The sequence below is a fragment of the Zeugodacus cucurbitae genome, chromosome 6 (genome assembly GCF_028554725.1).
Source record: "Zeugodacus cucurbitae isolate PBARC_wt_2022May chromosome 6, idZeuCucr1.2, whole genome shotgun sequence".
Classification (NCBI taxonomy): domain Eukaryota; kingdom Metazoa; phylum Arthropoda; class Insecta; order Diptera; family Tephritidae; genus Zeugodacus; species Zeugodacus cucurbitae.
The window spans coordinates 2,672,521-2,699,754 of NC_071671.1; the positions used below are offsets into that span (position 1 = coordinate 2,672,521).

At 39.6% G+C, this 27,234-nt stretch overlaps 4 protein-coding genes across 10 annotated transcripts in view; 2 read left to right on the forward strand and 2 right to left on the reverse strand.

Annotated features, from left to right (window-relative positions):
• LOC105215642 (uncharacterized) overlaps positions 1-8,511 on the forward strand; it is a 34,328-nt gene extending 25,817 nt beyond the window's left edge. For all 6 annotated transcript variants that reach the window (XM_029042518.2, XM_054234881.1, XM_029042519.2 and 3 more), the window contains exons 3-4: positions 4,045-4,624; positions 6,137-8,511. In XM_029042518.2, the coding sequence (XP_028898351.1) occupies positions 4,045-4,624; positions 6,137-8,358 (2,802 nt within the window). In that variant the 3' untranslated portion in view covers positions 8,359-8,511. The remainder of the gene's footprint in view (positions 1-4,044; positions 4,625-6,136) is intronic.
• Positions 1-8,646, reverse strand: part of LOC105215639 (LYR motif-containing protein 2) — a 35,382-nt gene extending 26,736 nt beyond the window's left edge. The window contains exon 1 of the mRNA XM_011189658.3: positions 8,505-8,646. The gene's annotated coding sequence lies outside the window, so the exon portion shown is untranslated. The remainder of the gene's footprint in view (positions 1-8,504) is intronic.
• Positions 8,647-9,088: 442 nt separating this feature from the next.
• LOC105215641 (double-strand break repair protein MRE11) overlaps positions 9,089-27,234 on the forward strand; it is a 92,774-nt gene continuing 74,628 nt past the window's right edge. Inside the window, exons 1-7 of one of the 2 annotated variants that reach the window (XR_008472022.1) lie at positions 9,089-9,229; positions 9,299-9,422; positions 9,486-10,428; positions 10,485-10,598; positions 10,659-10,819; positions 10,890-11,409; positions 14,002-14,179. Coding sequence is in view for 1 of the 2 variants with exons in the window: in XM_011189660.3 (XP_011187962.1) it covers positions 9,139-9,229; positions 9,299-9,422; positions 9,486-10,428; positions 10,485-10,598; positions 10,659-10,819; positions 10,890-11,409; positions 11,470-11,559 (2,043 nt within the window). In the remaining variant the exon portion in view is untranslated. Of the gene's footprint in view, positions 9,230-9,298; positions 9,423-9,485; positions 10,429-10,484; positions 10,599-10,658; positions 10,820-10,889; positions 11,410-11,469; positions 11,808-14,001; positions 14,180-27,234 lie in introns of those variants that run through there. The other variant, XM_011189660.3, reaches the window with a different exon arrangement.
• LOC105215643 (guanine nucleotide-binding protein subunit beta-like protein 1) lies at positions 11,557-13,380 on the reverse strand. The gene is made up of 3 exons (XM_011189664.3): positions 13,043-13,380; positions 12,456-12,972; positions 11,557-12,381 (listed from the first exon to the last, which is right to left on the reverse strand). The coding sequence occupies exons 1-3, from the start codon at positions 13,178-13,180 to the stop codon at positions 12,053-12,055; spliced, it is 984 nt and encodes a 327-aa protein (XP_011187966.1). The 5' UTR covers positions 13,181-13,380; the 3' UTR covers positions 11,557-12,052.

A 27,234-nucleotide genomic window follows, 5' to 3' on the forward strand; every position in this document is an offset into this window, starting at 1 on the left:
CTTAAATTCCCATGAAAACTCAGTTAATATCGCAAACTTGGCAACTTTACACATGTAAACAATGCAAGCAAACACTCGAAGACTCTGGTGTTGCCCTTGCCGCCCTATAAACACCGCCGGCGCTCGGCAACCAACAGCAGTTATAAAGACAACATTTTGTTGTTGCTTTTGCTGCTGCATCGCTGGTGACTACGACAATGACGCTGTTGACGATATGAGATCTCACAGCCGCTCAAATTACAAACCGGCAGATTTTTTACCTTATCCGCTGCTTCTCCTTTTCCATTTTATTAATTTTAATTTATGTGAGGTTTTTAATTTCTGATTTGTGCGCGTCGCGAAGCGAGCATGAAGGCGATTCGATAGCGCAGCACCGCACAGCCGATGAGCCGGCGCTGCCATCCCAAATGCCATGCGGACGGGCAAGCAACTTGACTGGCGCGCGGGCTGACTGACTGCTTAGCCACTTGGCTGGCTGTGGCTGGCGGTTGGCATCGCCCAAAAGGCTGTGCGCCGGTGAGTGCGCGCGTCGAAGTGAAACTGAAACCACTCGATCGCGTAGGAAACGCCGGAGAGCCCAAGAGCGTGAACCGCGTGGGTATAAGTTTAAGTATGGATGTAGGCCATTGGAAAAGAAGCTGCTGCTGTTGCTGCTGCTGCTGCTAAATTGCGAATGGAGACTTAAAAATAAATTAATTTCGTGTGGGGGTTAGGTTTAGTTGATGCTGCTGAATGTGAGACGCTGCCATGCGGCTCTATGTCGCTTTGCAGCAATTATTTCTGCGGGCTCAAGTAGCCAGGCATTCAATATCCTTTCATGTGGCCAATATTAAATGCTGCATTTTATAAATATCCACAAACATTTGTTGTTGTTGTTTACGTAATGTGTATTTTGTTGTGGCAAAGCATTTGTTTTGCTTAATAGCTGATTATTCTAAGCTCCATGCGACATTCTTCGCTTTAGATTTACGACTTTTGAAATGTAAGACGCCGTCGATGACTATCTCAGCTTCGATTTGTACGCATCCGCTTCGGTCTTCTCGGGTATTAATTTTCTTCATTTTAATTGCGCATTACTTACGCTGCGTTGCTGTGCATACTTTTGTTGAGAACGGGTCTACTAATGGTTCAGCACGAAGTTTTCGCAATTTTTTTGTTTTAGTTATTGATTACCGGTAATCATTAATTGATACTCGTGTTATCGGTAATAAAAGTGGGACTAAATCGTTGGTAAAGATCCACAAAGCCAATCCCCACGGCTTGGGTTCGACGGCGATTTCCGACCGAGATACGTCTTTACCTAGCCGAGATCAACTGAAAGAAGTATTTCGGTCGTAATCTAGCCGATATCAACTTGCGGCAAGCATCATTTGAGTCTTTTCCTGTCATGAGAAGGAAAGTGGATCCATCTTCTTGTTTGTAATTACAGCAGACAAAGAAAGGGTTATGACAGGCCTCACGTATATCGATTCCTTGATCAGGACTTGACTGATTTCCATCGTAACCTAGTCGGAATCAACTCGTCATGAATCCTACGAGTATTTGCTTATCACTAGAAAGCCTTGAACAAATAGTTGGATCCATTTTCTTGTTGGAATTCTAACTTTGACAAAAAAAAAGGTTATGACAGGCCTCACGTATCTCGATTCTTTGATCAGGACCTATATTTACTGAACAAAGAAGCTGTACAAATACAGTTTGATGAGTATCATATATAGGATTCAAAATTCCTAAAGAGTTCGTCCGAGAGAAAAAAACTTGAAAACTTCGAAGTGATCGAAGCTCGAAGATAGGAAGAGAACGGCAAACTGAATTCATTATAAGACTGAGGCAAGTTAGAGATTGGTTTAAGGATCTTAAGATGATATACTAAAGGTTCCAGTGAACGACCAATTATGATTATATGATTCACCTAAAAAGAACAGGATGAATAAGAGACTGAATCGTTCTTCAGAACATTACTTTTAAAGCATTTCCAAAGAAAAAACGATCATTGGAGAAATTCTATGTTATGAATTCATGTCACCTCTTTGAATATAACTTTCCCAAGAAAGACGAAATCCTTTTCGTTCACCCTGTACTCTTTGGGCTTCTTATCAGAGACTATCGATCGACTATCTATCGATATATATATAGTAATTGGAATTGAGCATTGTACTACCCCGATCCCAGAATACTTGCTGATGTCATACATATATATTTACAGTTAATGCATGTTGCTTTCAATTTGAAACCCGTTCCGATGAGAAATTTTACCGATTTCTTGCTTTTGTAAATATTTTTTCGGCTGCGAACCAAGCAAAGGGAACCAAAAGTGTTATTTGATATGTTAAAAGAATGAGCAAATGAGACGCGAAAACGAAATCAACAAAAACCAATTGCAATGAATTTCAACTTTGCCAAGCGGTTGTTGTTGTCAATATGATACAATTTCACAAAACAACAACACAAAGATGTGAACCGGCTGCGCGGCAGCATAAAAAAACAACGAACAACAAATGGATCTTGGCAGCCGTAAGACCGCGCGCTCGCTCTTTGGTAGCGGCCCTGCCACATGTAAACTCGCAAGCGATCGAATTAGTAATTGAAATTGGATTATTTTCACACTTACTTGCGCCGTTTATCTGCAGCAACACGAACACACACACACAATCGAGTAGAAAAGAGCCGACGTGCGCTGCGTGTGTCGTGCGCACTTTTTTTCACGCCACCAAACACCGTCCGTCCGGCGTGGAAGTGCGATATCAAATTTGATACTTGGCCTGCACTGGAGCGCATGATTGAAGGCATCGGTTGACACACCAACAGCGTGCTGCTGTTTCGGTGCGAAGTACCAGCAGAGTCAGAGCGAAAGACAACAAATAAGCACCAACAAAAACAATTGGAATAAAATAAGACTTGGACAATGCTGGCGGGCCGGGCCGGCTGACAAGGTGTTTCATTAAAATATGTATGTGTGTATGTGTGGTGCCTAGCACTGAAAGCGCCAATGTTGCTGGTGTTGTATCTTGCGATCTGCGGTGCCACCAGTTGCTATTCACCAAAGCAGATGCAAAATTGCGGACACATCAAGGAAATCAATACTGAATACCACCAGTCAGCGATAAGAATGTGGATATTAAGCAGAAACCGTAAACGAGGATGTCGCGGATCACAAGTGCGCTAACTGTTGTTACGAGTGCATAATTCTTCGGTATCGAGTAGTGGAAATGTTGTAATGTGAATGCTGTTGGTGTCACTTGGCAATGAAATGTTGAAATTGACATTCGATACACGGATATATACAGACAGATATATATCATATATATATATATGACCACAATCTCATTTACATAAATTAACGCTTACATTCCTTTAATTTGATCCTTTCAGCTTGATTTTGTGGGTCTTTGCGGTCACAACTGTGTCCATATCTTGAGTTGAAATCGAATTTCGTAATGTGAACTCTTTTAATTTACAAATTTTCGTATATATTTAGTGTGTAACATTTACATATATTCTTTAAACCACATCTGCAGATTCCAAGATAAAGAAGAAGTTCAGAAAAAACATAAAAAAGTATAAATTTTGAAGGGGGTTACCATTCAAGAAAGGTCATCGAATGCGATAAGTCGGAGGTCATGAGGTCAATTCTCTTGAGGTCGGAGAACAAGAAAAAGTCGCTGGCGACTCGCTTCGGGGAATACAATGGACACGAAAGCGCAACTAAAGCAAATTTGTCGTCATTTTAGAGGGTTTCGAAGCGTTTAATCGAGGGTTTCCCTTGGTATCTACTTTGCATGGAGCTTTCGCAAGCCCAAATTCTCCCTTTGATAACTCAAGACTCTCAGATAACCAAATTAAGCGCATTTTACTGCCATTCAAAATCATTTTGTCGAACGAATTTTGCTCTGTGTAATTTACCACCATCTTGCGCCTAAAAGCATACTTCGATATATAATAATTTTAGTTAATAAAACTATATTTACCTATAATTCATCCTAAATTCCATTCAAAAACTGAAGACACTCAAATTCAATAACTCCTCTTTCTGTTTTGTTACAGGAATTCGCCGAGAACACAATGAACGAACTGCTCGGCTGGTATGGGTTCGATGGCGTGGATCGACTGGACTTGTCGACGAAAACTAGCCGCCTGCTGCAATCCGCGGCGGTGGCACAAGCCAACAATGCCGCACTGACTGCTGCCAATAGCAACAACTGTGGCAACAACAACTCCAGCGCCATGAGCCAACAACAACAGCGACATTGCATGGAGAAGCGACGTAGTCGCAGTCGCGCTGCCACATTGCTGCAATTGCAACAGCAACAGAATGAACATATGCGCAACATGAATAACAACAACAGCAGCAGCAATAACAATGCGAACAACAAAAGCGGCGGCAGCAGCAGCAGAAAAATGACGCTCAATTGTGGCGGCGGCGGAAATTATCGCACCGGCAACAGAGGTAACGCCAGCGTTTTATGCGGTGTCAGTGGCGGCGGCGGAGGTGGTTGTGGTGGTGTTGGTGGTGGTGGCGGCGGTGAAAGCACAACATCCGACCATGATACGCGCAGTTCGCGCGAAGAGGATTCAAAGAGTCCGATTTCAGCGGGCAAAAATACAACTTTGGAGGAGAAAATCGGTGAGTAACGTCAGTGGGGGGTGTGCAAGATGTGGGCGGACTCAACACGAAGTGATGATGTGTTTTTGAATGCATTGACTGTTTTGAAACTCGCAATTTCTTGCGGATGAATGTGCGTTAAGTATCAATTACGACGAGGCAAAAAATTCGCACTCACCTCTCCCTTAATGAGTGTTACGCTTACCAGAAATTCTAGCAAAGTTTCAATTCTAACGGTGTTTTGTTGGGAACTGAATATGACAGCCGTGTAAGTTTCTGCGGTAATAATAGGTTCAGACATAGTGGCATAGAGAGAGCTCAATTTGCAGTTGTGGATGGCGGCTTTGAAGCTTGAAAGCACACTGTGGATATTAAATCGCTTTTTGGGGAGCTTTTTCGTAAAAGTTTCAAAACTGACCGATGAATTTCTCGGAAATCGATATTCACATAGTTTATTGGTTTATTAGGTATCTCTATTGATTCAGCTCTGTTTCTTTCTGATATCAAAAACGTTAGACAACAGATGTCTCTTAACAGTATCGGTTCCATGCTTCCATTTTCTGAACTTTGCAGCCACAGACCATTTCGCATTTACCGTTATCCTCGATATCAAGAATTGACCATCCATGACCATGAAAGTTTTAATGAAAGCTTCACAAAAGCTTTAATGAAAGCTTCAAAAAGCTCAGTACTACACTAATAAAGCCAAATCAATACATCCATTTCTACCCATCCGTTATCAAATTCCAAAATGAGTATCTGAACATGAAGAAAGCTTTACAAATACACACATACATACATATGCTGAACGGTAATTATTAAAATTGTAATCGAAAAAGAAGCTTTGCAAGCAACGTAACTAGAAAACTGAATATCAATTTCGGTCCATTAAATACAACGTCACATATGTTGCTGCTTTTTGAATGAAGCAGATATAAATTTCAGTTCAGCTGTAGCGTGTGGAAGCGCCTGTCTGCTATGCTTAACTTAACCTAAAGTAGTTGAGCAACAACAAGTATGCTTATACATTTGTTTAAAAACAACGGCACTTCCTTCCATCCACACACCTTTCGGCCATTTTGATGCCGAACTCATGGGCGACTCATGCATGTAAATGGGTATCATGCGCTTCTGCTTCTCCTCCTCTTCTTGGCATTGGAAGCCGTGCTTCGAGTTCATAGTTTCCATTTTGAGTGGTGTAAAATTTCAAATTTTGCATTTTTAATGATTTCATCCGATTTTTGCTTTTTACAAATTCATTTTTCCGCCACAAAGGCAAAAGAAGCAGTTGGCAGTCAAGTTGCAAATAGTTTTATACTCGTCTCATATTCGCTGCCAAATATGCACGCACTTTTTCTTCGTTGCATAAATGATAATTAAGATCCTTTGCCGGTCGCTTCACTTACATTATTTCGAAGTAATTAAAAGCGAAGCTTCCCTATTTCGCTCGTTTTCAGCATAAAATGAATTTTTGTATACAGCGCTGCTGTTTGGACTCAATTTTCTCATTAAATCATTTTCTTGGCTTTACAGATCTGCTGAACTGCTGTTGGTGCCGTCGTCCGGTGCCCGAAAACGCACCCGAGTTTCTCACCACCACCGATGGGCCGCGTTATTGCTCCGAATCCTGCTTCACACAATCGCGACGCGCCTCTTTTAAGAAGGCCAAAACCTGTGACTGGTGCAAGCACGTGCGACATGCCATCAGCTATGTGGACTTCCAGGATGGCGCATCGCAGTTGCAGTTTTGCTCCGACAAATGTCTGAATCAGTATAAAATGCAGATTTTCTGCAAAGAGACGCAAGCGCATCTGGACATGAATCCACATCTGCGGGAGCAAGGACTGGAAGCGGTGGCGTCGGGTAATGGTGCCGGTCTGATTACGCCCGACTTGTGGCTGCGTAATTGTCGCAGTCGTTCGGCATCGCCAGCTTCGACCATATCTGTGTCGCCAGGCCCACAAGGTGCCGCCGTGGTTACAGCGCAAAATGTTGGCATCGCCACTGGCTCTTCATCTTCACCAGCGTCTTCGGCTGCCTCAAATGTCGGACACTCTGCGGTGCCTCCGCACAAGCCAATGATCTCTGTGGCGCCTGTCTCGAAACTCATGTCGAAAAGTGTCGGCATGTTGAGTTCGACGTCGGTGCCAACATCGAATCGTGTCTCACCGAAGCACAATCGTAAAAAGCGTCCATTGCGCTCCAGTTTGGGTAGTAGTGCTAACACACATGTCGATTTATCTAACGCCTGCATGAAGGGAAATCATGTGGCACGTGAGGGCAGCGGTCTGACTGGTACAGCCGCAACTAATACATCCAATCTGTTGGGTAAAGGAAAATCGATGCTGGGCGCCACCGCCAACAACAGCTTGCGTACAAGTCCCGGCGTTCATTTGCCGGTGGCTGGCGCAGGGGGAAGTTGTGGCAAATCGGTGGGATCTGCATTAAATCAATTTGCCGGTTCCAGCGTACAGGATCTGCATATGAGTGTGCCACCACTGTCACCGATGATGGAGCAACAAACTCCACCGCATGTGCTGCCAACACATCCGTTGAGTGCGAACGCGCGCTGTGGCACAAGTATACCACCAGCATTCTTCGCCACGACTACAGGCGGACATCCGCCCAATAGCGCCGGTCCACATCAACAAATACCGCACGGTGCATTTCCGTCACATCCGCCACCGTTTCTACCAAATGCTGGTGCGCCCGCAGCACCCGGTTTGCTGCCGCGTTTCTTCGGTGCTGGCTGTTTTCCCACATTTCCGCTACCGCCACATGTGGTCCAAACGCCGCCTGATGTGATGGGCGGTTTGGGGCTTGGTGCCTTGTTAGGCGCTCCTCCACCAGTTACAGTTATGGTGCCATATCCCATAATTATACCGCTGCCCATACCCATACCGGTGCCACTGCCAGTGATGGACTTCTGCAAAGCTTATATGACACCCGAAGAGCGCAGCAAACTGAAGGACAAAGAAGCAAGTGAAGCCAAGAAAGATTCCTTGAGATCAAGTGCCACGGATGAGGAGGCAGACGCTGAGGCTGCATTTGAAAACAGTGATTGCGAACAAAAAATAGAAATAAGCGAAGAAACTATCAACGATGAGCCTTTAGATTTCACCAAAACGAAGGACTGTACAAATGCGAAAGATATTGAGGACCAAAATGAAGAAATCTCTCCGGTTTCCGCGCAAGCAGTGGACGAAGCTGCATCCAGTCTTAAACGCGCCTTGTCTGATGAGCACTTGGCAACGACAACGACGTTGTCACCAGTTACCCCAGTCACCCCAACAACCAACACTACCGTCGTCACACCTTCGCCGGACCGATCTCCGTGTTCGCCAGCCACGTCGTGCAAGGCAACCCACTGCATTGTGCGCTCAGAAGAATTGGGAACAGTCGGACACGAACTAAGTGCAGATGTGGGCGAAGCTAGCGGTGCTGGCGGCGAATGTGACGATGCTAAACAAAAATTGCCGAAGTTCAAAATTACGCGACTCCAGACGAAGCGCACGCTCATACAAACCAAAGAATCACCAAGTACGCCCACCACAGCGGCGGCGGAGTGCAGTCGACCATTACGAAAGCGGAAACGCATAATCGATTGCGATTTTCAAAAGTTAGCTCTAAAGGAGCTGGCGTCAGCAGACGGCGATGGAGAAGAAAACGCCGATATGCATAATGACGAAGCTGATGCGACCAGTGTAACAACAATAGCGTGCAATAATAATACTAAAGCGCAAAGCAAAAAGTAGGGTTATGTTATAAACACCGAAATAGTTTTAGAACTCAATAAGTTTATCTTAGATTTAATTTAAAAAATAGCTTAAGTAAATATTGTTAGTTTTAAGTGTATAAAATAAGTACTTAAATATATGTATACTCTAATAAAAAATCTCACATTTCTTAGGATGTATAAAACTCGCTCGAAACTTGGTTATGTAGCTTCAAGCCAATATGTTCTGCTACTGTAAATTAATATAGCAAACCGAAATATGTATTCGACAGATATTTGGTTACTTAATTATTTTAAGTTGAATGTGACATTAGAACTGTCTTCAAATAATAAAAAAGTTCGATTCTTTCAAAAGAATGTATTGAACGCACAAAGACGGTTATTTTGTTGTTGTTGTTTTGGTTTTTACAATGTCATAGCCGGATATAAAATACTGACGTTTGCATTTGCTATTCTGAATGGCCAACAATCATTCACAATGGTGAGTATATGCAAAATATGAGAAAGCGTATAGATAACTGTTGAAATTATTAAAAAAATTGAAAAATTTTAAGAATAAAATCGAAGTTTTCATATTTTTTCAAAAAGTTAAAACAGCAAATGCAAAGTTATATTTTCTGTTAAATGATTTTTTAAAGCAGCAAACGGTATGGCAACGTCAATACGACAATTGGAAACGTCATATACGAATCTGAATCGAAGCGCAGAATTGCGAAATCGGCATCTGGAAATTTGCGCAAAATTCTAAACAATTTAAATTGTTCAAATATATTTTAATACCGATACATATTATTATAAAATGAGCGAAGAAGTGAATACTGAAGATGTGCTGCGCATATTGGTGGCGACTGACAATCACTTGGGCTATGCGGAGAAAAATGCTGTGCGCGGTAAGTATTTCGTTTTTTTGAATAATCGAGTAGTAAATAAAAGTTGAATACGCTTTATTGGTGCCTTAGGAGATGATAGCTTCATTACTTTTGAAGAAATACTACAAATGGCTGTGCAGGAGGACGTTGACTTCATATTGCTCGGTGGCGATTTATTTCATGATGCAGTGCCCAGCCAGAATACACTACACAAGTGAGTTATGAACAGTTTAAGAACTATTTGTAAATTTATATAAAATTTTTATATGCTACATAGCTGCATGAAGTTGCTACGGCGTTACACTTTCGGTGATAAACCAATCAACATTGAAATGCTAAGTGATCAGGCGGTAAATTTTCATAATGCCGTCAGTGATACTGTTAACTACGAGGACCCCAATCTTAATGTATCCATACCAGTATTTTCCATACACGGCAACCATGACGATCCCAGTGGTTTTGGACAACTCAGTTCGCTTGATTTACTCTCCGTAAATGGTTTAATAAATTATTTTGGACGCTGGACCGATCTCACCAAAGTAACTATTAATCCAATACTTTTGCGCAAAGGTGAAACGCAATTAGCGCTATATGGATTGAGTCATATACACGATGCACGTTTGGTGCGTCTATTTGAGGACTTTAAAGTGAATTTTGTTTGTCCAGCCTCTGAAGAGGGTGAATGGTTTCATTTGATGGTTTTGCATCAGAATCACGCAGATCGCGGTCCAAAAACTAATATACCAGAACACGCGCTACCCGAGTTCTTGAATTTGGTTATTTGGGGTCATGAGCACGATTGTCATATAATACCCAATTTGAATGGCATACGTGACTTCTACGTTAGTCAACCTGGTTCATCTGTTGCTACTTCGCTGGCTGAGGGTGAAGCACTGAAGAAATATGTTGGTTTGTTGGAAATATATAAAACGCGTTTCCAAATGAAACCGTTGCCATTGCAAACCGTACGTCCATTTGTCTTCGATTCGGTCGATTTGGCAACAATGACAGAAGAACTAAAACTGGACGAAGGAGATGTACAAAATAAGGTTATAGCCATGGCCAAGGAGCGTGTTGAAAGTATGATAATTAAAGCGAAGGCACAAATTACTGGGCATCCAAACCAACCGCAATTGCCGCTTATAAGACTACGCATTATCTTCTCAAATGAGGAGCAAATGTTTAATGCAATACGTTTTGGGCAGTCCTACAATGAGCAGGTAATATTTATCAGTTTTTTTTATAATATTTATTGAAGACCAACAAGCAATCTTAGGTAGCCAATCCAGCAGATATGATACATTTTAAAAAAGTTATAAAGCGCGCTAAGGGCGAGCATTCCGATTTTGACAATGAAGCTTTACGTGGTGCCTTAGACAATATACAAGTGGTAAGTTAGCTTTGAAGGAAAAAACATTGGAATATAAATCAATACCACTTTGCACGCTAGGATATGGGCAGTGAAATGAAAATCGAGAATTTCATTGAACGTTATTTCCAAGAGATACCAGCCAAACGCCAGCTAAAAGTGCTAACGCCAAAAATATTGTCGGAAATGTGCAATCGTATTGTGGAAAAAGGTGACATAACCGCAGCTGAGGGTATTATAAAGTAATTATTTGTGCAAACTTTTTAAGATTTTTATATATATCTTAAATAATTCTTATTACATACCCAAAAGACACTGCAAAGACAGCGCTCTAGAGCACTTGCTGGAGACTCTACCAGCTGACGATGAAGTCGAAGCATCCTTAGTGGACTTCAATAGTAAACTAACACTCGATGATGTGTTGAAAAGTTTAGAAAATGTTGGCTCAAAAGTGAAAGCTAATACAAGTAGCTTTTCGCTTACCTCGACACTTAGCCGGAGCAAGCAATCAACGAGAGTGAGTGAACTGAATACAGCATTAGATAACCAGCACGACAGTGAAGAGGAACCACGGCCAAAGAAAGCGTCGAAAACGCAGGCAAAAGCAGCTGCAAATTTTTTCCTGGACGACAGCGACGAGAGTGATGCAGAACCAGCGCCACAGCCTGCTAAAGGCACAAAAGCCACACGTGGACGGAAAACCACAAAAACCGAAACGAACACCAAGCCAATTGCTGGCAGGGGGCGTGGTAGAGGACGTGGACGTGGTGCTGCTGCAGCGGCGCCAACGCGCTCCACACGCCAAGCTTTGGACGTATCGGTAAATACAACGGTAAGTCAATTATGCTGTTATTTTATAAAGAAAAAGAAAATATGTTCATGTGAATTGCAGCGTTCCACGCTGTTGGAGTCATTGGCGAGAGCGCACGCACAACGTGGCACTAAAAGTGCACAAGTTATTGATATTTCCGACTCGGAGTGATTTGTTGTTTTCTTTATTTTACTCATAGTACATACTTCATTGAAAGTTCAGTAGTAAAATGAATAATCTTGAAGTATAATAAGTATAATTGTTACCGCTTTAAGCCTTACCCTACACTACTTACTGGTCCCTTATGCTTGTCATTGAAGTCTCCGCCCCACTGGACCATGGCATATTATTGCTTTTTATCCAACAACAATTTGTTTTCTTTTCTACTTTTATATTTCAAATAAACTATATGGACAGTATTTAATATAATTGGAATAATTTCCCTCACTTCGAGTAATATCTTGTTGCAAATATTTACCCGTAACATTAGTGGCTACTTAATGGTGTTTTAAGCTTTTGTGTGAAATAAGTTTGACTTTAAAAATATGGACAGTAAGTACTAGCAGCATGAAAATGTGTGTGCAAAGGTTGTAAAACGTCTACGTCGTCTGTGGGTCTAATGGCCTTGAGAAATTTTCTTTTTTTTTCCATTATTTTCCTTCGTTCAGTTGTATAAATCCCAGAGAGAAATTTGTCCATCGGTGCCTGCGGACGCCATAATGCGCGCATTCCACATCGAGACTTTGCCTTCTGAATAGGCAATATCCATAATGCCGCCACCCGCAGCAGTCTTATGTTCAGTCAATACCGCAAGTGGGCGCAAACTCTGCCAAGAGAAGATGCGCACACGTCCATCCCAACCGCCGCTGGCAAATACCTTCCGATCATCTCGTATGCGTATGCAGTTAACGCCGGCATTTTTTATAGCAATGTCGTTGGCTCTTTTCAATTGCATCGATTGTCGTTTATACGTAAAGGCGGTGAGTTTTTCACCTGCGTTTTTTTTTTTGAAATTACAAAATGCGTTAATTTAAGTGAATAAAAATTTTTTTTTTAATTCCACTCACTTGGTCCTCCAACAATGCCGCGATTCGTTTGTGGATCGTAATCGAATGCCATCGGTTCGGCATCCAATTGTATCAAATCTATAATAACGCCTGAACTTAAATCCCATGTGAGAAAATGCCCGGATTCATAGCCGGCAAGCAGGAATAACTGTGAAGCGCTTTCGAATGGTTTGAAACAGGCTACGTTCCCCAATTTCGGCAATTGTGGATCGTTTGGCACAAGCATTTGTGATGGCGCGGCCACATCGTCATTGACATGCAGCACACCAATCGAATTTTCATCGCAGGGATAGAAGAGTAGCGGCTCGCCGCTACCCTCAGGCGGTGTATACAACGCAGTATGGCAGAAGGCGGCGAAATTGCCTTGGATGGTGCGTTCACGTACATAGCCACTGTTCGACATTGACCACAAGGTGACTGTGCCACCCTTTTCCTGCGTAATCAATGTGTCGTCGGTGTGATGAAGACTAGTGATCGGCTGTTGGCCAACCTCAAAATGCAATGGCGAGCGATTTGTCTGTAATTGTTTGTGCACATGTTAGGTTATTACAAAATTGCTTAGGATTTAACTCATTTGTTGTCTACACCTGCAAATCCCACAAGAAAACGCTACCCTTCAGCGTGCCGGCCAGCAAGCGATCGCAGTGATGAAAGCATAAGGAATTCACTGGACCCATCTCCGGGCAGCGCAGTGTAAAGACTGGATCAGGCGGCAAAACGGCCATGACGTTACGAAGTATATGCGTTCAAATTAGTATGGAAAGAGTGTAAACTATGCACTTTTGCTGTTGATCATTTAAAAAATTAAGTTTGCGTTTAAACAATTATGTTGAGAAACAATTTAAATTTATCAAAATATTAAAAACACGCCCAGCTGGCAAACCACAGAAACATCAACAGCAGCTGTCAACGAAACCGCCTGATGGAATGAGAGAATGGCGTAAGTGCATAAAAACAGTATGAGCACAAAGCATAATCTGAACAAAAACAAATGGAAGCAAAGCGGAAAATGACAAAATATTAAACACTTTTTCATTGTGCTGGCAACACTGCGTTTTGGTTTTGGTGGCATTTGGGCAATATTACGGAATTTATGGTGTTTAACGGAAATGGTGGAAAGAAAATAACGTTACTTATGGTGGCTTTCAAAATGGCGTTTTTGCGAGAAGGTGTATAGGAAGTGAAATGTAAAAGATTTTTCTCCGCTATTTTATTTACTAAAATCTATTAATTTCTGGTTTGAAAATAGTTTTTTGTGTATATTCGGGGTGACTTAGTGCAGTGAACATTAAAAATCATGTGTTAATGTAATTGCGAGGGAAGAGAGCGGAAGTTGTCGTGCCTACACAATAGGTGCTTCGTGGTGCGTGCAAATCGTCGAGAATATGTATTATTGCATGGAAACAGCATGCATTATGCCATTGGTGAGTCGACTGGTCATGTATTTCATTGAATTTTTATTTTACAAGTTGTATATACAATATGTATGCACTTATCTTATTCAATGTATGTATGTGTCTGTAAGTTTCTTTTTTTTTGGTTCCAGTAAGCCTTGTATTGTTTGATCATCTTCTAAGTTATATGAAATAATGGATTTTAGGCTACGGACTGAACTTAAACAAATACTCTACATGGTATATACGTATTAAAGTGTGAATAAGCGGGGTGTCCGAAGTTTGCTATAACAAGAACTACTTTATGCATTGGTGCGATGGTGTTTATATGTAAGTACCCTCTTCATTTAATTTATTTATTATTTTAAAAAGTATTATTGTTCTATGAATATTGAATATTATTGCTTTTTATAATTTACAAATTCATGTGGTTTACTGTTGGGATAACAGTAATTAGCGCAATTATTTCAAGACAATAAATTAAACTAAGAGAGAGAAAAGTTAAGTGGATTTATACATTTCATTCGATATACAGTGGAATTTCCATAACTCAAACTTCTATAACTCGAAGATATCCATAACTCGAACTCTTGAACTGAAAATAGAAGTCAAATTCCATACAAATTTCCTTCCATAAATCGAACTTTTCGACCAATGCATAATACAAAATTTTAAATTTTACTATCAAGGAACAATTTTAAAGGAGTACCTATGTTCGTATGGAGGCGAACAAAATATATGATATTGCATTTATGGATTGCATAAATTATGTAACAGAGGCATGAGATACAGAAGTCAAGAGACAAACAAAGTTACAGAAAAGAAAGGAAATACATAAAACTGTGTTTAAATCGATATTTTAAAGCTTTTTGAAAAATTGTATGTTTTAATGAAAATTCTATAAGTCGAAGTCTCTCTAACTCGAAGTTTTTGTGGATTATAGTTATTCGAGTTAGAGCTGTTCCACTGTGGCTAGAATGAGTACCGTACTCTATTAGGGTCTTAATAATTACAGTAAACCACGTATAATTGGATGGATTGCAGTAAGATATTCCTTTCAACAACTGTCAATGGAAATTCACCGTTCGCAGAAACTAAAAATGCAAAGAAAGAATATGCAAGAAAGAATTTTTCTCTCTTCACAAAAATCTATTTGGCAAAAGAATCGAAATGAACATAAGAAACTTGCTTTATGTAAAAAATTTTGGCACTTTTTTTGAGAAATCCAAAATTTCTACTAAATCTTATTATCTTCGATTTCGATTGAAATGTCATCGACAAACCGCTTTCTTAAAATTCAAATTTAAAATAATTCTTTAAACCCTAAAAAGGCTTGAGAAATTCATAGAAAAACCTGTGCGGCAGCATCTTATATATAACAAATATTTTGAGCTTAGCATCCTTCAAGCGGCTGAGCTTACGCTAACATTTGTACTGATTGTGTATGTTTAAGTGGCTCGTTTGATTCTGTGGCAGATACCACATTATTTATGACTTCATTAGGTTAACAAGCAAATATGTTAATCTCTTTTGCACCTTTTCTGCCACATTTGCGCTACCTACTTCAGTGCTGAAAATTTGTTTTTTTTTGTTTTATATGCGAAGCTGCCCGAAAGCAGTTGACCCATATCAAACGGCTTAATAATGTTGAGCGACCGGTTAGGAATTTACGCTTAAAGTTGACTAACACACTAAATATGTGAGCACATGGCAACGCGAATAGTGAAAATTGAAAAAAAAAAAATTAAAAAATTAAAAAAAAAATAAATAAATTAACGTATTCAACAGACCAATTGAATGAAGAAAAGATGGTATTGAATTATTTAGCGTATTTTATAATTTTTTGTTTTTGTTGTTTAAATTGTTGCGCATTTCTATTTTTATTTTCAACCTCCGAGTCATTGCATATGCTTCTTATAAATAGCTTTGGTATACAGTTAGCATCCTTTCAACACATTTAATGAGCTTAAGTCGCTACAATATTGCGGTATTCAGCATCCTTTCAGTCATAAACTCGCTTTTGCTGGCTTATATCCATGATAAAAATGTTGTCAACGCCTTCTCAGAACCATTCTACATAAAAATCCGCTGTTGAGTTGTGTATACCTTAACACGTTCAGCAGTAAATCGCTTTTAGTTTCCACTTAATCGAATTATTTGCTTGATTGCTTTATTGTCGCCTTGCAAAAATCGCAACGGCACCTAATAGTAAATACGTGTGTGTGTGTGTGTCGATGGAAGTGTGGCGGTGCGGTATCCGCTTGTTTGCTACTGCATGTTGCATGCAACTGAAGCTATTATGCTGCCGTTTTAGTTTTGTTGTCACCAGTCATACTTGCAGTTAATCGAATTTTGTCGCCTTTGCACACCACGCTTGTAGAGCACGCTTGCTACTTGCTAGGCAATATGTCGATATTTGTACATATGTTTGTATGTATGTATTTGTGTATATGCTGTAGTCTATTGACTAGACACACATTTAATTTGATTATTTGGTACAACATGTTGGCAATTTGTCGTACACGCTGCTGTCGCTGGGGGCAAGCTAACGGAAAAAATGTTGGTAATAAAGAGTAATTGAAATAAATTGATTGAATATGGACCCGGTAGGGCAAATACGTTTAAAAAAATTGGAAAAAAAATTATTAAAGGCAAATGTGAAGGAATAAGTAAGGTTATGAATAGGATCTGTTAATGATTTATTTATTGGATGGCTTATTTTTTATCAATAGCTGTTTCGAAAATATTCAAAATAATTATTAAACCAGCTTCCTAAACTCCTAAAAATGTTAGAGAATATAGGAAAACGTCTAATTTGATCTCTGTACTGACTCTGAGTGTAGTATTACACTCGGCGGTAACCGTTAGCCGAAATTTTTTTTTGTGGCACTCAAAACCTCACTACCACTCAGCTGGAACCAATAATTATAGACTATATACCACAGAAACCATCTAATCTCTCAGCTACATCCTTAGAACACATTATGGACTCTACAATCATCTTAATACCTTCTAAAAGGTATTTCCGGCAAGGAATTTTCACTTAACTTTATACCATATTGCTTTACATTTGTCTCTAAATTCATTTTAAATCATTCCAGTGAAGATCTTACATTTCTTGCTCACCCCCACCACCGATATATCGGGAAGATAGTGCTCCCCACATGCGTACAGTGAAATATTCGTGACTAATGACACAAAGGAACAGTTCACACTGGCCACAACCACCATGGATGGGTTTCTGTGAAAATTACCAAAAATACATTATGGCACACACACACTTCTCTCCATCCTTTCACTTCACGCTTGACACTTGACTTGACGCCTAATTGACGATGATGTCAAAAGTGATTGTAGCCGCAAGCTAACCACCCATTTAATATGTGCCATTATTGGCAACAAAATTGTAAATCAATGCAGTAGCGGGCGACAAGTGCCAACAACAACAAAGTGAAATTCCAACAAAATTAGTGGCAACACCAATAATAATAATTCAGCCGAAGCGGCTGTCAGTTGTTGCAGCTACTCGTTGTTAAGCGTTGTTGTTGTTGCCGGTCTCACAGTCACTTTAATACTGCATTCCTGTAAATTTGCAAATGAGTTGCATTAAAGTGGCTTTTAAGGGCACCACTTAACCATAAATGATTTACAACATTAATTCACGCAATTACCGTGGCGGCATGTTATTGCTGTTGTTGTTGCCTTTATCGAGACGGGCCGCTGAAAATGTGATGTTAAAAGTGCAGTAGTGAGAGAAAAAAAAAACAACTGGCATGATTTGCAACACTGCGCAGGCGCATGCAAATTTGCCAATTTGCCAATCAAAGTGAACAAAGTATTTATTCATATGATATACTCACACAAATACATATATATATACAACAACAATACAAATTTGTTGTCTCCCCACAGATCCATACACTTCTCGTTTAAATCCCCACGGTACACCATTGTCCCGACTGGCTGCTGTGTTGTTCACTTGTCAACGCCAACACAAGGCAATTGTTGCCGCTGATCGAACACCAAACCACTCCAGCGTCCGTCTGCTCTGTGGCCTACACCGATTGCTCATCGTTTGGGAACAATGACAATCGGCTTTGACAGCTCAATGGAGCTGAAGTTATTGTGAAGCCAAAAATTAAGTCAGGTATCATCAACAACAATAACAACAACAACAGCACATATGTTTTTGCAACAATAACGAGCGCTTCAACTCGTTTATTGGTATTTAACAGTGTATGGAAGTGCGGGTGCGCTTGTCAACCAGCTAACTAGTCAGGCGTGTACGGCTGATGTCCACTTTGTGTTACTAAATACCTTGTACCGCCTGTCTAAATATTTGTATATACAGGTGCTTGTTGTTGTTGCTATTGTAAAGTGTCTTTAGTTTCACGGTTGAGAGGTGTCGAGCCATGGTTTAGGTTGACATTTTATATTTTGTGCGTGGTATTTGCTACCTCAACACTATCCGTCCGCTCTCTCCCTTTCGCTCTCGAGCTATTTTCAGCACTGCTTAAGGCATTTGAGATATTTCCAACGCTTATTAGTCTGCTTGAAATTGTTTTGACACTTCGGATTCAGTGCCCAACATTTGTGTGTGTGTCTGCCTAGTGTAGCATCAATTTTGGCTGGAAAGGTGTTTAAAAGCATGTGAATTTGACACTTGCAAATCGCCTGTCAGCTGTCAGCGGTGGAATGTGTCATTGATATGCTTAGGATTAAGTGAAATTGAATGGGCTCATCTGATTAATACCAGGCGCGCAGTGATTGGCGTGTTAAGTACGCTGGCAGTGTAGAGAAAATATTAAAAAATTGAGTTATATATCAAAAAGCTCGTTTATTCTACGAAATTTTAAGTTCGAGCATATTTTTTCATTCGAATTTTGACACTTTTAGAACTATATTCCCACGGAGGAGACACATCTTTGCTTTCTTTTGTCTCTTCGAAATTTTGGAGGTATTCCCAATTGCTTATGCAGCACATATTCGATTCTCTAGAAAATTTTCGAATAATTGATTGTCAAAGCTGAAGCGTTAATAACTATAAAAAGTGTATGAGAAAATATAATTTCAAAGAACACTAGAGTAGATATAATATTGGGCTACAACTTTGCCTCCGCCGTTTTCGATCTCTAAAAATATTTTGTTGGGTTTATGTTGACACAAATGTCCAAGATCGATATAAAAAAAATCGATTTAATCGACCAGTGCTTGAACCTAGAGACAAACGGCGGAAGCAATAATATTATGACTTATTTCACTTGTAGTAGAGTCATTGTTAGAGAGAGCGACAAAAATAATCAAACCTTCGATATTTATAGCCAAAATTAGACCAATTCTGATTCAAGGTGTGTTATGAGAATGTTTGTACTAAAGAAACAACACAGTTCCAGCAGAATTTAGAGTCTTCGAAGAATCTACTCTAATATTTCTACTAAAATTGTACTAAATTCCAAAGACTGTCTCAGTAGGTCGCTTGAAATGTCTTTAGTTTTTTCCTGAATATGTTAAGGTATGTATGTAATTGGCGTTGAACCGTTTAGCCGGTTATAGCCAAATCGATGAGAGCGCGCCACTCCTCTCTTTCCTTCGCAGTTCGGCGCCAGTTGGAGATTCCAAGTGTAAACAGGTCGCTCCCCACCTGGTCCCTCCAACGGAGTGGAGGCCTTCCCCTTCCTCGGCTTCCTCCGTCGGGTAGTGCATCGAACACTTTCAGAGTTCAGTCCAAAGTAGCACCTGTTGGCAAGAGTGATTCTGCGCTGGATTTCGAGGCTGACATTGTTGGAGTTGTTGATACAGGTTCCCAGGTATCCGAAATTATCTACGACTTCGACGTTATGACTGTCAACAATGACGTGGGAGCCAAGGCGCGAATGCGCCTTCTGTTTTTTGCTTGATGACAGGAGATATTTCGTCTTGTCCTCCTTCACCTCCAGACCCATTCGCTTCGCCTCCTTATCCATGCGGGAAAAAGCAGCAACAAAGCGCGCGGTTGTTGCTTCCGATGATATCAATATCGTCGGCGTACGCCAGCAGCTGTACACTCTTATAGAAGTTTGTACCTTCTCTAATATGTTAATAGCCCTTCATTAAATAATGAATCACTTCTGTTGAACTCCAAGTTGAATATTTCAGCTTCTGTGCCTTTATTTTTATACAAATCTACTAAATTTGTATCAACCTTTCGGCTATGAGTCACTTTATACATTAAGTATCATATCAAATGTGGTTAGACTGTCATCAAAATACTCACTTTTAGAGTTTATCATAACAAAGCCATATTTGTTGCCACAAGATTGATCATCCAAAACAGGAAAAAAAAATCTTTTTACAAACAAATCGTTGCGAAATCTCGCATTAAACTCTTAGCTGTATCTATGACAAATTAAGAATAAGTCCTCGCCCCAGAACACACATCTAGCATACGACCAGATATAACAATTGTAATATATGCAGCTCGTATCCCCATCAATCTCCACACAAATTGAGTTATTGAGAATGGCATTGTTCAGTCTCAATTAGCATTGGCAACAACAAGTCATTGAGCCGCAAAAAACAAAAAAATAAAAAAAATCCAAAAAATGTACTCACGCCCGCCAAAACCAGACATTGCAACAATTTGTCAAAATGACAGCTATAAATCGCTCATAAAATACTAAAGTGACATTAAAACCGCGTACAGCGTACGGCTAAAGTGACGTTGACAGTTGGGTCGAACCGTGTTGGTTGGGTGTGAAAACAGCAATGTTGTTGCCACACTTTGATGGCAGCGAGGGGGTGGAGCGTGAACGCGGCGGCATTGAAATTTATTGACAATTTAGGCGAACTGTCAAATGACTGACTGACAAGTGCAGCCGAACAGCTGGACATGCTTGTGATGATGGACGGACAGCCGCGGAGAAACTTGGTTAGCAGTCTGTGAGATTGCAACAAAGCACAGCAGTGGGCGCAGCAGGCGTGCAACAGCTGGCGTTTGAAAAATCGCATTACAACAACAAAAGCAGCAACAAAGTTAAATTGTCAGCTTGAACAGTGTAAAATTAATATGTATGCAACATGTCAATCAGACACTTAGCCATGATGTATAGACACACATCATGTTGCAGCAACAACAAGTGCACCGAGACTGCAGTCCAAAGGTGTGCTCGTGCGCACATCAAATATGCACACAAATTAACTGTATAATATTCAAATTTTGCTATTTGCAAATTCACAAACACCACCGGAGGCTATGCTTGGCCGTGAGTAGCGCTCTTGGGGTTTCACGTGGCTTGGTTGGTCGTAGTGTTTGGAGACTCGAAGTAGCGGCGAAATAGAGAGCTGGAATGAGAATTTTCATCATGCTGGAGCTTCAAGTACTTTTCATACGCCCATTTTTAGATGAAGATAAATATTTAGTGATTAGTCTCAGCTGCGAACCATTTGTCAAAGGTCCAAGTGGCCTACTTTTTTTGCACTGTCTAGCGACTTAGTGACATTTCAATGAATTAGACCTTCGATTCATTCCCGTCCTACTTTATGGTGCAGAAGCGTGGACGGTGTCAACATCCGATGAGACGGCACTAGGAGTTTTTGAGAGAAAGGTTTTGCGGAAGATTTATGGTCCCTTAAACATTGGCAACGGCGAATACCGCAGAAGATGGAATGATGAGCTGTATGTGTTGTTCGACCACATAGACATAGTCCAGCGAATAAAAAGACAGCAGCTACGCTGGCCAGGTCATGTTGTTCGAATGGACGATAGTGCCCCAGCTCTGAAAGTTTTCGATGCACTACCCGCTGATGGAAGCCGAGGAAGAGGGAGACCTCCACTCCAATAGAAAGACCAGGTGGAGAAGGACCTGTTTTCACTTGGTATTACCAATTGGCGCCAAACTGCCAAAAGGAGAGATGCGTAGCGCGCTGTTGTGGACTCGACTATAACCGCGTAAGCGGTGTCTACGCCAGTCAAGAAGAAGAAGACCTTCGATTGAGTCTAGTTAGTGAGAATTTTCCTAATATTTGATTGATCACGCTAATGTAGCCCTAGTAATGACATCAATCCTACGTGAAGGATCTTCTTTGCATATCGTATATACTGTGCCAGCGCTTTTTCCAATCGTATATTGTATTTTTTGGACCATTTGAAATTCCCGTTATTTTTTGAACACACACCTAGTAAATACTGCAAACCACATAAAATCAATCCCTCCGTCTTCACTCTTTCACTTTCAGACTCTCTCACTAAATCGTTTGCTCTTCGATATTTCTAGACGACTTTTATGTTAGGTATCCAAAAGTGTCTGATTGTTAATAATGACTTGGTCTTTACGATTTTTTAGGTCTATATTTCGAACATTAAAGCTTTGAAACCATGTACCTCATATTATTTTTTTATTTTCTTCCGTTAATTTAATATATTTATTGCCAATATTTTCCTAACCTTTACAAGGAATGTCACCTCTTTGTAACTGTTAAAGCCGTCAGCTGATTTATTAACTCGCTACAAAACTATTTTATTAACATTCAAAAAAATAAAATAACAACAAAATACTTGTACGCCAATTGGACGCTGTTGGAGCACTTCATGCCACCACCAACACCGCAGACACCAGCGCTGCATTTTCCATGCCTGCGGCAACAACCTTGTTAGTCGCGTTTTGAGTGGCAACTCAAGGCGCTTAGGTGTTGAGTGCTAGTCCACAGTTCAAACTGAAACTGTTTTATTGAGTTTTTCCTAGATTTTTCGGGCGCGAATTGAAATTTGCTAAACGCCTTTTTTATGAGCTTTTTGTTCGCAAATTATTGTTATTATTATTTTTATGGGCGCACGCACTTAATCCACACAGATTGATTGAGTGCGTTGATGTCGTAATCAAATATCGCGTTTCGCATGCGATTATTGGAAAGAAAAAAATGTATAGTTTTGTATATTTGTGCTTATAATGGCTGGTGTTTATCTTAATAGCACCATGCAACGTCGGGTGCATACAGTGTTAGGAACTAGTCATAAAAGTTGTATACATTCTACTTGTGTATATGTCACTGCAGTGCTTATAGTCACACTTGGCTGTTGCGAAGGGGCATGCGCATTTTATATAAATGCATACGCAAGCATGTCGATGACTAAATGACTGTGCGTACATGCACCTAAAGTATTCGAAAATCATTATACAAACATAATTGCAACCTATCTAAGCTTTGCGTGGCTTTATGCTCTCCAGCGACTCCTTCATTCATACACTCACTACATTCATATACATATATTCATTCATTACAGCAATTTAATTAACTTAAATTTTTGTCTATTTAAATTGGTCGCTGCCGTTCATGAGTTATTTTTGCGGTCATTGCATGCTTGCAGCTGCCAGCCTTTTCTCTCACTCGCTCGCTCGGCAGTTTGTGCACAAAAATTATCAAAATGTCATTGATTACTTCAGCGCATATTTCTTCGCAACAATTTTTTATTATGATTTTATGTTCGTGTGCTTTTTTCAAATGTATCCAACATAACGGTTGCCAAACTTGCCACAGCAGTCAGCTGTAGAGTGTAGTTGTTGTCTCAGGCGCTTTTGCTGTTCATTCAGCAACATTTTCAGCAAATCTCAACGCCGCTGTTACAGTTCATAAGCTTACTACGTATACTGAATGTGCCGAAATTGAATATTTTTGAAAATAAAATTTTTCGATTGTTGCACGAAAACATCACCAACATTGGTACAGGTTCGCTTCCCACTAGTACATTAAATTGGAGAATGAAAATTGGATTTTTCGTTTAACGGTTGGTGAGGAAAAGTCTTTAAGAACCTTTTGTGGCAAGTAAAAGCATTGTAGCATTCGATCACCATTTTTCTTATTATTAAAATTGCTTTACGGAGTAAATTTCACCATAAAGTGGGCCTAAACTTCTCACAGAGTTTGCAGTCTTGGACCATTTAGGTTATTATTTATATAAGAATTATCATTAAAATTACTTGTTTTGCTCCGCTAATGATGTTGTAATAATTATTTTTATTAAAATACCGTTACAAAAGCTTGCTAAAATGGTCTTGTTTTCAGTATATTGACGACAGGTTGCCTCAATGTGAATTCATGATTTGATGCAAAACTGTTTTACCGTTTAGACTTCGCTTAAGAATAAGTTTGGTAAGCGAACCTCAGCCAAAAAAAAGATAATCTTTTAATAAATTTATAACTGAATGGCCTGAATGGCACAACTTCGGCGAACCCAGCGAATTGATTGAAACCACTTTTGCCGAGTTAATAACTTTATAAAAGAGTCCAAGGGCTTTGTCGAATCATAAGGTTCTTGGTGATGCGTCAGGAGTATTCCTTTGTGATACCTAAAATGACAGTCGAGACTGTCTCAAGTGACACTCTCTGTAGTTTCGGAGATCTAACGCTTGACCTAACCTAAACTAACCCTTCAATCGGTATAAAAACGATACTTCATATAAATCAAAAAACGAGTGTCAAAACTCTATACACACAAAACAAAAAGCTGGTTGCATTACAGCTTTAAAGTTATTAGACACCCAAACTATGCAAGAAAATGAGATTTTTAGTACAACAATAATAAAAACAAGTCTCAGCTATTCAAATTCACTTACAAAAAAACTTCATGCGTAAGCTTTAAAGATCACTGCGAAACAGGTGGCAACACTGTTATGAAATTTGTTGCGTCGTAATTTTACTTTTTATATATACTTTTACGTAAAAAATATGGCCATAACGTATTTTTCTCCAATATTTTGACAGTTACATTAGCTGCTGATAATTCGTAATTTTGTGGTTACTTGCCAAAGAAATCATAACGGAAATTATTGTGGAGATAACAAAAAGTGCGTTTGGCAATTTGCAGTAATTTAATGAATTTTGCTAAAATTACGAAAATCACTTTAGCTCGATTTTTCATTCGTTGATGAAGAGAAGAATTGAAATTCTCATACGGTTTATAAATAATTTTTTATTTATTTAAAAGATATTAGATATGATTTATATTGACAAATTTAGATACCGCTATTCGATTTTCGTTTGGAAAAAGTCTGACTATCCTTGGTTTGAAAAAAAATCTGGAAGTAGGAGCTATATATGAATGTACTCAACGATAAGATATTTTTCTCAACCTCAGCAATTCTCTTAATAAAGTAATTATTATTTAATTTCTCCATTAATTTCGTCTCTGCCATATTCTCTACTTTTATCATATGCAAATTAATACATTTATCTGCCCGCCTCTCGCCTGCCCCCTACATGCCACCGCTATAATCAAAGCAATCATAATCACCAAGTATGATCAGCTACTTGCTGGCATACAAAAAAAAAACAATAACATCAATCACCACCAATTAGTCAATTTAATTTACACAATCACAAGAATAACAAGAAAGCGCAAAATAACGAGACAATCAACTACTTACCAACACCAATACTTATACACCAGAGATATGCAATGAAAGAATGGTAAATTAAAAAATGCCTTCAGTGAATAGCGGCTCACACCTCCCATTTATTTGCGCCATTCAATTACCGTAATTAATGCGTTTGTGCGGGTATGCTTGGGGTTTTGCGCATGCGCAATTGCAACTTACTTTTATACAAATGTATGTGTGGCATGCAGCGTGGCGCATGTGGCAAATTTGTTGTTGGCTATAATTATGGTGTGGTTGTATAAGATGTGTGTGTCTGTAGAGCTTGTTTAGCACTGCCGGAATAATTATGGTTTTTTACTCTCCTCGACGATCAACGACTGCTGATCGGTTATGCTTGATTGAATGAGATAGTGACAGTTTGTGTTGTCTATTCAATCACCGGTTGCTTTTAAAAAGCTAATTGAGTGCTGATCACTGGATTTTAATCAATTTATTTTTTACTGATTCAATTAACAGTTACGACATTGGATCTCAAGTTGTCTTTATAAGCCTGGACTTTGAAGTGTTAAATCATTGTTGAAGAGTTATTGAATACTTATTCGCTTTCAGCATTATTAAATCCAAAAATTCACAACACTCACCACCCTCCCATACAATTTGATTTACCTCCACATCCTTTTGCACATTTTCCATCTAATCTAAATCCCCAAGTGACACATGTCGCACCGTTGACTGACACCTTGCGAATGATGGCAATTTGTCAGTGCGGCACGCCAACAACAATCATGTACACAATTCAATTTCAATGCTAATCCAAGTAATCCATGCACACAGCCTTGGGTGGCCTTCCGCCTGGTGCATTGGATGAAATAGTAAGTACAATAGTGCCACACGCCAGTCTCATGCCAATTGGCATGGTGTCGACTGCTCATTCAGTCCATTCAGCGATCCGCGTTACTCGCAATGCAGTCGGGTGTTGCATGCAAATGAAGCTAAACGATTTGTGCGATGTCGTCGTCAATTTGTGTTGATTGTTGCGATTAATCTTCAGCCGCGTTGGCATTGGCGCCAATTCCCACTGTAAGTGCGACAGACACAAGTGTGAAAACCCTTTTGTATGCCATAGATAACTGCTATCGGCCACATATCTAAATGGAGGTTACAAAAAAATGTAAAAGAAAATAGAAAATGGCTTTGGCTCAGATGGTCGCTTGTGCTTTGTAAGGCATAGGCAAGGCGTGGATCAAGTCGTTAAAATGTTGAACTTTGAAGTGGCTGCAGTCTATATTTCAATTGTAATAGAAAAAAGCCACAAACCTTCTAATTGTTCATATATGAAATCTGATTCAAAAGTTCATAAATTTAAGTTTTTTTAGAAATTCATAAATGATGAATGTTTTAAAAGTTCAGAAATGAAATCTGTTTCAAGAGTTCAGAACTGGAATCTGTTTCAAGAGTTCATAAATGAAAGGTGTTTCAAAAGTTCAAAAAAAAATATGTTTCAAGAGTTCATAAATGGAATCTGTTTCAAAAGTTCATGTATGAAATCTGTTTCAAGAGTTCAGAACTGGAATTTGTTTCAAGAGTTCATAAATGAAAGGTGTTTCAAAAGTTCAAAAATAATATGTTTCAAGAGTTCATAAATGGAATCTGTTTCAAAAGTTCATAAATGAAAGCTGTTTCAAGAGTTCAGAACTGGAATCTGTTTCAAAAGTTCATAAATGAAAGCTGTTTCAAGAGGTCATAAATTGAATCTGTTTGAAGAGTTCAGAAATGGAATTTGTTTCAAAAGTTCATATATGAAATCTGTTTCAAGAGTTCAGAACTGAATCTGTTTCAAAAGTTCATAAATGAAAGCTGTTTCAAGAGGTCCTAAATGGAATCTGTTTGAAGAGTTCAGAAATGGAATCTGTTTCAAAAGTTCATATTTGAAACCTGTTTCAAGAGTTCATAAATGAAATCTGTTTCAAGAGGTCATAAATGAAATCTGTTTCAAGAGGTCAGAACTGAAATCTGTTTCAAGAAGTCATAACT